The 10240-nt window shown below is 52.0% G+C and overlaps 1 protein-coding gene across 11 annotated transcripts; it reads left to right on the forward strand.

Annotated features, from left to right (window-relative positions):
* Positions 1-299: 299 nt before the first annotated feature.
* On the forward strand, positions 300-5256 carry KCNA2 (potassium voltage-gated channel subfamily A member 2). 11 transcript variants are annotated; one of them, XM_056511683.1, is made up of 3 exons: positions 300-931; positions 1582-1970; positions 2749-5256. In XM_056511683.1, the coding sequence occupies exon 3, from the start codon at positions 2824-2826 to the stop codon at positions 4321-4323; it is 1500 nt and encodes a 499-aa protein (XP_056367658.1). In that variant the 5' UTR covers positions 300-931; positions 1582-1970; positions 2749-2823; the 3' UTR covers positions 4324-5256. The 11 variants fall into 11 exon arrangements, with proteins under 11 accessions (XP_056367658.1, XP_056367655.1, XP_056367654.1 ...); XM_056511680.1 differs by having other exon boundaries at positions 301-1175; positions 2616-5256; XM_056511679.1 differs by having other exon boundaries at positions 301-931; positions 2616-5256.
* The last annotated feature ends 4984 nt before the right edge of the window (positions 5257-10240 follow it).

Consider the following 10240-nt stretch of genomic DNA (forward strand, 5'->3'; position numbering starts at 1 on the left):
GAGGGGCTTCGGGCAAATCTTCACCTCCTCCACCCCCCCTCCAGCCCCCAAATTTGCATGAATTAACCCTAAAGATGCTTAAAGGGGAGCGGAGGTTGTTTGCCAATAAAGCAGCGATGGGGAGAAAGTAGGAGAAACTGAGTGCTGTGATGGGTGATGTCAAATGAGATGATGCCGAAATCCTCTCCGGCAAGCAGCGAGCACCAGCGCTTGGTTTGGAGCCGGAGGAAGAAGCCCAGAGCCCATGCCAAATAAAAATCAACATGCTAAATAAAAACAAAGTAAATTTCTGCGCCGTTAAACAAAGCTGGGATGTTTGGGGAAGGGAGAAAAGGGAGGAGTTTAGGAGCAGGAGGAAAACGGCGTGTTTATTTAAGAGATAAATAAAACATTGAAGGTTTGGTTGATCTTTGGTGAGATGGGGGTTCGTGACTGCCAGATCTTTCCTGCAGCAGCTGGAAAATGTTGTTTGTGGCATTCTGGAGGGATGCTCGGAGCAGCCAGGGAAGGACAAATCCAGCTGAACTCCTCGGCGAGTGGCTGGGGAGCGAGTGGTGGGGAGAAAATGCAGGAAAAGGATAAAAACTGGGACAAATGCGACCTCCTCTCCTCTGGGCCTGGCAGAAAAGGGTTAAGAGAAGCGTTGAATGCTGCAAGCCTCGTCAGGGTTGTACTATTTTTTCTAGTGCATAAGGAGAAGGGAGAGGAGGGTTGCACGGAAAAGGGAAATTTCCAAGAAAAGAGGGATCTGCGGCAATATCTGCACCTCGGGGGATGAAGAGAGGAACCAACAGGCATAAATGGCCTGGAGATGGCTGAAATCTTTGCCGAGGAGATTGGGACCGCGGGGTTATTTTCCACCTGCCTCCCCTGCCCGGTTCTGTAATCCTGGCTCAAAGTAGACAAGTCGAGTTGGAGCTGAAGAAGGGAGGTTAGAGGGGTTTTTATTTCATTTGGGAGGGGAAAAAAAAAAAAAAAAAAAAAAAAAAAGGCAAAAAATGAGAGGCTGGTTGGCCGTCTCGGGGCTGAGCATCTCCACGGTGCGAGGCACTGCAGGATGATCCGAGGCAGCGCTGGTCGGGAGCAGGGATGCTGAGGACCCGGCGCCCACCGGGGACATGAACCTCAACATCCCCAGCAGGGATTTCACCCACCGGAGTCGCACTCCCCCGGGGGTGGGTCGGAGGGGGGGTTGGCTCTCGGGAGGATGAGGAGGGTGGGCGCAGGTGCTCGTGGGTGCTCGGAGCCAGCAGCGGGGCACCTTGGCGGGGGCACAGGATGGAGCCGGAGCCTCCTGAGTCACCGGGGGACGCGGTGCAGGGGCCGCGGCTGCTGCGCCCGGTGGGTGACACCGACTGCCGGCTGCTGGCTTTGCAGAGCCCCGGCTGCCGGGGGGGCTGCGTGGCTCCCCTCCCTTGCTCCGCCTGGCAGGGACACGGGGCTCTGCTGTTTTCCGCTCTCGCCCCGCTCTGCCCGTGTTGCAGTGCGGGCTGGGGAGCGCGGCAGCCCCGAGGAGCCGCGGCTTTGCGGATGCTCCTTGCGAACCCCCAGAGCTCGCTACCTTCTCGGTGTTTTTTCCAGGCGATGCCACACCTCCCGAGGACACTGGGGACATCGGGTTTTGCTGAGCTTAGCAGCTTTTCACCGTCGTACCGAAGGCATCAGACAGACGCTCATCTGCCCTGAAGTGCAGATCTGCAACAGCTCCCGGGAAGACTCTGTCTCTCTGTCTCTCTGTCTCTCTTTCTCTCTCTCTCCAGTCCAAACCATTACAAGACCTGACTTCCACCATCTGGGAATCTAACCCCTCTTATGTCCCTTCTCCTTTTTCTACGATGACTCACCATAATTTTTAACTTTGAAGAGAGAGGAAATTATGGGGATCTTGGCAACCTGTATTTCTCTCTAGGATTTCCCCAGGGGTCAGATAATCGGTGTTACTAAGAGACACTAAGATTTGGCTTCTCCAGGTAATGTGATTTGTTTTCTGTGTGCCATGGTGGTTTGCAGAGGATGACAGGAGCCGGGACACCAGCGGTCGAGGAGGGGGACTGCGCTGGTCCGCGGGGCAGCCGGAGCCGCCGGCTCCACATTCCGGCAGCCGCAGAGCTCGGCTGCAGGCAGGGAGGGCAGCATGTCACCAGGGAAAGAGGATTGGGAAGGTGTTAAACTTAAAAGCCGAGCTGGAGCTTTCCCGGAGGGTAGATTGCCTGAGATCGCACGGTTAAATGTTAATTAACCCTTAGCTGCATGCCTGGAAATGAGCTGAGTCTGGCACCCCGCGGGGTCCTCTCGCCACTTCAGGGCTGCATGGGGTTATTTTTTTCCCTTCCTTTCTCCTCCCTTCCCCCTCTTTATTTTTTTTAACCGGATTTTTTTTGTTTTTTTTTAGCCAAAAAATAAGCCCTGGTTTACCAATGCCAGTTTTCCCACGCTGGTTTCGAACAGGTGATGGTTCCTCAGGTGTTTTCTCTGTACCACCTAAGGGGTTTAGATGGGAGTTGTTGAACTCTGTCCCAAGGAAGGCAAATTAACCCCTCCAGGAAGGGGATAGACGTGCTAGGAAGGGATCTGCTCTCCTCCCCCCAACTTTATTCCATCTCTCTCTTTCTCAGCAGGGGCGATTTTCTTTCTTCTTCTTCTTCTTCTTCTTCTTCTTTTTTTTTTTTTTTTTTCTCCTCTTTTTTAATCTCATCCCTTCGCCTTTTCATGAGACTCTTCCAAACCTACGTACCTGTCCTTCTGCAGGATAGTAGCCCTGCCCTGAACCCGACCCCACCGCTGGGAAGAGTTTAGCATAAGGATTTTCTTTTAAAGCCCAATATGACAGTTGCCACCGGAGATCCTGCAGATGAAGCTGCAGCTCTCCCCGGTCACCCGCAGGACACGTACAACCCCGAGACCGACCATGAGTGCTGCGAGAGGGTGGTCATCAACATCTCGGGGCTGCGCTTCGAGACGCAGCTCAAGACACTTGCCCAGTTTCCAGAGACCTTGCTAGGGGATCCTAAAAAGAGGATGAGGTATTTCGACCCTCTCAGGAACGAGTATTTCTTTGACCGGAACCGGCCCAGCTTCGATGCCATCCTGTACTATTACCAGTCCGGGGGGAGGTTGCGGCGGCCGGTGAACGTGCCCTTGGACATCTTCTCCGAAGAGATCCGCTTCTACGAGCTGGGGGAAGAGGCCATGGAGATGTTCCGGGAGGATGAAGGCTACATCAAGGAAGAGGAGAGGCCGCTGCCTGAGAATGAGTTTCAGAGACAAGTGTGGCTGCTCTTCGAGTACCCCGAGAGCTCAGGCCCTGCCAGGATTATAGCTATTGTCTCTGTCATGGTGATTTTAATCTCCATCGTCAGCTTTTGCCTGGAAACCTTGCCCATTTTTCGGGATGAGAACGAAGACATGCACGGCAGCGGGCTGAGCCATCCCCCCTACTCCAACAGCAGCATGGGGTACCAGCAGTCCACTTCTTTCACAGACCCCTTCTTCATCGTGGAGACACTTTGCATCATCTGGTTCTCCTTCGAGTTCTTGGTGAGGTTTTTCGCCTGCCCCAGCAAGGCTGGTTTTTTTACCAACATCATGAACATCATAGACATCGTAGCCATCATTCCCTACTTCATCACCTTAGGGACAGAGCTGGCTGAAAAGCCAGAGGATGGCCAGCAGGGCCAGCAGGCCATGTCCTTGGCCATCCTCCGAGTCATCCGCTTGGTGCGGGTCTTCAGGATCTTCAAGCTCTCCCGGCACTCCAAGGGGCTGCAGATCCTGGGCCAGACTCTCAAGGCCAGCATGAGGGAGCTGGGCTTGCTCATCTTCTTCCTCTTCATCGGCGTCATCCTCTTCTCCAGCGCCGTCTACTTCGCCGAGGCCGACGAGAGCGAGTCCCAGTTCCCGAGCATCCCCGACGCCTTCTGGTGGGCCGTGGTTTCCATGACGACTGTTGGCTACGGAGACATGGTCCCCACGACCATCGGGGGGAAAATAGTGGGTTCCTTGTGTGCCATCGCTGGTGTATTAACCATTGCCTTACCAGTGCCCGTCATAGTGTCTAACTTCAATTACTTCTACCACCGGGAGACCGAGGGAGAGGAGCAGGCTCAATATTTGCAAGTAACCAGCTGCCCAAAGATCCCCTCTTCCCCTGACCTAAAGAAAAGCAGAAGTGCCTCTACTATTAGTAAGTCTGATTATATGGAGATTCAGGAAGGTGTAAACAATAGCAATGAGGATTTTAGGGAGGAGAACTTGAAGACAGCCAATTGCACCCTAGCTAACACAAACTATGTGAATATCACCAAAATGCTAACCGATGTCTAGTCGCTAAAATCTAGTCCCGTATTTAAAGCTGAAGTGGAACAATTGCAGATATTGAGTGCTGCTCTGCATTGTAGTTAATACAGTATTTTCTACGGTGTATATTTGGTTCTGCATGGGAAGCAATAGCTGTGTAAGTGACTTTTAACCTTTGATTTCCGCACCGAATAAGCGTCCGTGCAAAAAAAAAAAAAAAAAAAAAAATCCAAAACCATTTCGTTGCCCTTCTCCCACCCCAGGCTCGTGGGAAAGGCACCGAGGGAGGACTTGGAGCAGCGGGATGGGGACGGCAGGGGCAGCTCTGGGGTGCCACAAATCCCGGTCCCTGTCCGGGGTGACCCGGGGAGCAGCGGGGGAAGGTCAGGCAGAGTTTCCTGCAGGGGTCGGGTTGCTGGAGGCTCGAACGCCCGGCTCGTGTTTCATAACTGAAAATGCTGCATGCTGCAACAGTTTCAGCCACTGCAGTGTGCCAGCGTGAGGCCCAGGGGAGGGATAATTAGTGTGACGGCACGTTATTTATTAAGTCTTAAATTTTCTATGCGAGGCATCGGGAGGGATGAGTAAATAAATCAAGAGCTTGGGATTTATTTATTTATTTAGGTGACACTTCCATCGTCAATATTTCCAGGATCACCAAAGACACCTCCACTGACACATTGAAAATGAGTTGGAAAAAGCATCTTTTTTTATATCTATATATAAAACTGGAGCAACTATGCTGTGGCCTATAATATATTTATACTGCAGTGAAATTTAACCGGTAATACAGTACAGCTGCATGGATATTTGTTGCATGAATCTGAATATTTAATACACACACAAATATATTTTCTTAGTAGACTATACAGTATTCATGTTTATAGTGTTTATAGATTCTCCTGTGGCTCGAAGGAGATTCCTGGGAATTAAAAAAAATCTCCATTATAGTTAAAACAATATGGGGAAGGCGTGTGCTGACAACAGTTGGATAGATAACAGTGCAAAGCCTGAGAGATAACAAGGCAAAGCCTGAGTGTCCCAGCATCCAGACACAAGAGCTGAGGAATGCAAGCCAGGGAAGGTGAGCTGAAAGTTAAACACCTGCACTCATTATGGGGAGAGTAATTAGTCATTAATCGTGGTGTCAGGAGCAGAAAGCAGGGTGGATGGGAGAGGGCACGAGGAGCAGGTGGAATAGCAGGTTCCAGCTCTCCTGGCTTGTTTGTTCAGCAGTTTTCAGCCGTTCCCACAGAATTCCAGTGTGTGTGTGTGTGTATAGATATTTAGAGAGCGACTACAGGGCCGAATCCTCAGCAGACAGAGCACTTGGGGTATCGAGGTTTCCCAGCTCAGGGCTGCTGGGATGGGGGACATGGGCTGGAGCAGGGTGGTCTGTCCCTGGAGCCCCTGGGGTCACCAGGGCAAGGTGAGTTTGGGGCTGGAAAGCTCCTTTTCCACCCCCTCGGGGCTGGGGTTTATTCCTTTGTTGTGGAGGTGGCCTGGATCAGAGCTGGCACCTCTTTGCCTTCTTCCAGGGTGTTTAGCAGAGAGCCTGAGGGTGTCTCTCCTCCTCTTCCCTGGTGTTATTTGGGGATGGCAAGAGCTGTTGATCCATGGGGAACCTCACCCTGTGGGGGTTTGCTTGTGTTTTCCCCATTGCTGACAAACCTCAGGGAGAGGTGCCCAGTTCCTCTTCCAGGTCAGGGGAGACGGAGGAAAATCTCTGCCATGGTCATGGTTGAGAAAAACCTCCCTGGGCTGTGGACCAGGGTTCAGCCAGGGTGAATTTGGGCTGAACTGGGGCATGATCAGCCCTGAAACACTGCACAAGGTCAGCCAGACCCTTCTTCCTTGGAGAGGAATCCCTGCTCCTGCCAATAATCCAACAGGTGCTAAAGCACCCACAGCAAAGGCTCCAAATGCTGCTCAGAGCAGGAGCCTCTGCTGATGGGGCTCCACCTGGCCAGGTGGAATCACTCCTCAGTTTTATTTAATTGATTGATTGATTGATTGAGGCCTGGCTATAATTAACTCCAAGTGTCCATGGTTTGTGCATGGCAGTCCCTGCTTCTGCACAGGGCAGAGGATCAGCAGCATCCAGTGCTGGGGTTCAGGGGTGCTCAGCCTGTCTTTAATTGGGTTTTAATTTAAATTTAATTATTTTGGGAGCCCTGCACTCCCACTTTGCTGTGGCAGCCTGGGAATGGGAATCCCCTTCATGCAGGCACACAGGAAAGCCAACACAACCAAAAGCAATAAATCCTGGGTTCTGAAGCTCATCCTGTTGGATGGGGCAGGGCTGGCCAGAGCCCCCAGCTCGGGCACCATTCCCAGGGTGCTCAGCCATCCATGGATCCAGCCTGTGGTGGGTCTGTGGGGACTTGGGCTGGCTCAGCAGAGCTCCCTGATGTGCTGGGATGCTCTGGGTGCCCTCAGCTGATCCCACTCCTGCTCAGGTGAGGTGTTCTGCTGGTGGGTTTGCTGCAGGGGCTTTGGAGGGTGCTGCACTCAGTGTCAGCTTGTTGAATGGCTGGTTTGGAGGAGCTTTGGCCAAAGCACTGGGTTTGTTGTGAGGAGGAAGGTGAGTTTTGCTTTGGGAGTGTGGGGTTTTGGGCACAGTGTTCCTGTGGGCTTTCCAAGGCCAGGCAGGAGGGGAGAGTGGATCCATGAGCACGATCCAAACATCCAAACCCCATGTCCATGCTGGGGGGTCCTGGCTGCCTTGGGAAGCTCCACAGTCACACATCAGGGACAAAAGGGGATGAAGAGCAAGAGGCCACGCTCCTGTTGTCACTGATGTGAGATGAGGACTGTCCCCAAGGCAGGCGCCAGCACAGCCAGCCCAGGACAGATCCTGAACCTCCTGCACTGCCCTGGCAGAGGCTCCTGGGGAAAACAAACCCTGGTGGGAGAGCAGCTCTGGGCTGGCCTTGTTTGGGACACAAGGAAAACGGCCAGGGTCAGTGCTGGGTGCTTGAAACAGGGTGGGGAGGGTCAGTGAGGGCTGGGAGGGATCCATGGGTGGGAGGGATTCAGGGATGGAAGGATCCAGGGATGAGAAGGATCTGTGGCTGTGAGTGATCTGTGGCTGGGAAGGATCCAGGGATGAGAAGGATCTGTGGTGGGAAGGAGCTGTGGATGAGAAGGATTTGTGACTGTGAGGAATCTGTGGCTGGGAAGGATCCTTGGATGAGAAGGATCTGTGGATAGGAAGGATCCATGGATGGGAAGGATCTGTGGATGAGAAGGATTTTTGGATGGGAAGGATCTGTGGATGGGAAAGATCCAGGGATGAGAAGGATCTGTGGATGGAAAGGATCTGTGGTGGGAAGGATCCATGGATAGGAAGGATCCAGGGATGAGAAAGATCTGTGGCTGTGGGTGATCTATGGATGAGAAGGATTTTTGGATGGGAAGGATCTGTGGCTGTGGGTGATCTATGGATGGGAAGGATCTGTGGTGGGAAGGATCCCTGAGCCCACACAGAGCAGAAGGGTCCAGACTTCTGCCTCGCACAGAGAAATGGTTCCCCTACAGCTTTTAATGGGATTTGTGCCTGCAGGTCGGAGCTCTAGTGCTATTTCTAGCTTTGCTTCTGACTCACTGATGTGATCTTGAACCAGTTTTTCAGGAGGAGACTGAGATATTTTTTTCTTTTTTTAAAAAAAATTTTCTTAAGGAATGTGGTTTGAGAGAGTCTGGGCCTGTTTCTGTGGAGATGCTGAGCATCCCAATCTCCTCCTGACTCTGAAAGGTGCAAAAATGAGCTGCAAAGTGTCTGAGACTGAGGATGCTAAATCAGGGACTGGGGAGCAGGAGGGTCCCACAGCTGTGTTAGAGCTCTGCAGGCCCCTAAACAGGGTTAGCCTGGTTGCTTTCCTCCTGCTGAGGAGCATTTCCCTCTCTGCAGGCCTGGGATGGAGCACTGGAGCTCTGTGGAGGAGGCAGCGCCTCTATTTTGGGTTTAGCCACCGTGCCACAGTTTTGGAGAGATGGAAAGCTGTGATTGCAGAGAGGGTTTGTCTTCTAACACCCAACCTCGTGCCCAAGCCTGCAGGCAGCCCATCAGCCCTTCCCAATCCTCCAGAATATCTGCTGAGGGCAGTGGGGTGAGGCTCATCTACCAGCTGGATGCTACCAAGTGATTAGGAAAAAATGATCTCTCTGGAGCACAGTGTTTTATTGGGAAAATTAATCTCTGCAGTGACTGTGTCAAAGTCCTACAGATTTGAATACTGAGCTATAAGAAGAAAAAGGATCTCTGGGTTGGCATTATGAGAGTGTGGCACGTGGGTGGATAAATATGGGCATATTTGTGCATAAATACACAGAAGGAGAGAAAAAGACAGAGGAGGAGGTATTTCAGGAAGGACCTTGCTTTGTTATCAGATAATTCCTGGGTCAGCCCTTGAAACTGCTGCCAAAGCCTTGTAGCTATTCCAGGGCTTGCAACACACCTGGGGAGGGAGATCTGGATCTCACCTGGGGAGGGGAAACATCCCGAGGCTCTGGTGGCTCCTCACAGCAAACAGCAGCTTTGCAGGGTCTGTTCCCAGCCCAAATCCTGTCACAACCATTTCTGTGACTGCAGAGGTGGAGGGGATGTGTTTGAGATGCAGGTGCTGTGCTGTATGAATGGACTTGGGATTATTGTTTGTAATGGTTTTAAATCTTATAAACTGTGGCAACTTTTGGTCCCAGTGTGGTGGCTCCTTTTCTGGAGCTGGGGTAGTTTTATCACAGAATCCTGGAATGTTTGGGAGGGACATTAAAGCTCACCTTGCCATGGACAGGGACACTTTCCACCAGACCAGGTTGCTCCAAGCCCATCCAGCTTGGCCTTGAAACCTTTTCTCAAGATCTTTACCATGAGTAAAGGTCTGCAGCCTTGGGGGAAGTTATCCATGGGAATTATCCATGGGAATTACCCAGGGAAGTTATCCATTTGAGTTATCCAGGGGAGTTATCCATGTGAGTTAATTATCCATGGGATTTATCCATGGGATTTCTCCAAGGGAGTTATCCATGAGAGTTTTCCATGGGACTTATCCAGGGGAGTTATCCATGGGATTTCTCCAGGAGAGTTAATTATCCAGGGGAGTTTTCCAGGGGAATTGATTTTCCAGGGCAGTTAATTTTCCAGGGGAATTTTCCAGGGCAGTTAATTTTCCAGGGGAATTAATTTTCCAGGGCAGTTAATTTTCCAGGGGAGTTAATTTTCCAGGGGAGTTTTCCATGGGAGTTGCCCGTGCTGGTCACTCCTGGGAGCTGCTCAGTTGGCTGCAGGGGTCAGGCAGGCTGAGGAAAGGAGGAGCCAGCCCCAACCCCTTTGGTTTGCACTCAGGTGAGGGCTGTGGCTCTCTCCCACCCCAGCAGCATTTGACCTTCTCCATGTGGCACATCCTTGGTCCTTCCTGCTGGGGACCAGCCCAACACCAGCCACTGCTCTGCCCTTCCCCAGCCCTGTCAGCACCCCTGGCCTCGGTGTCCCTGAGATTTTTCTGCATTTGGCTGCCCAAAATTCACCTCCCTGCTCAGAAATGGGTGCTCTGATCCTGCTGTGTCCCGTCAGGGGGAGAGGGGCCAGCCCAGGGGTGAAGCAGCCCTGGGAGCACAGCACTGATTTACACCTGGGGACAGGATCCCCCAGCCCAGTTGTGCATGATGAGAGATAAATCCCTAATTCATGTTTTTCCTCCAGAGAGGGGATGGTTTGGCTTGCAGGAGCTGCTGGACATTGTACAACCACACCAGGTCTGTGCACTTGGACCCACCCCATCCCCTCCCCAGCCCTGCCTGCCTTTCCTTGGTCTTCTGGGGTTTGGTTTTTTGATTATTATTTTTATTTCTGCTGCCTATAAGATGTAATTATCCATTTGCACTTGCTCCCTCATTGTTTGAGACTGTGCTCTTGTCCTCCAATGTCATCCCCGAAGCACAA

This window comes from Oenanthe melanoleuca, chromosome 26 (assembly GCF_029582105.1).
Source record: "Oenanthe melanoleuca isolate GR-GAL-2019-014 chromosome 26, OMel1.0, whole genome shotgun sequence".
NCBI classification, from domain to species: Eukaryota; Metazoa; Chordata; class Aves; order Passeriformes; family Muscicapidae; genus Oenanthe; species Oenanthe melanoleuca.

Coding starts and splice junctions, on each gene's coding strand:
- KCNA2 (XM_056511683.1), top strand. CDS start 2,824: ATGACAGTTGCCACCGGAGATCCTGCAGATGAAGCTGCAGCTCTCCCC.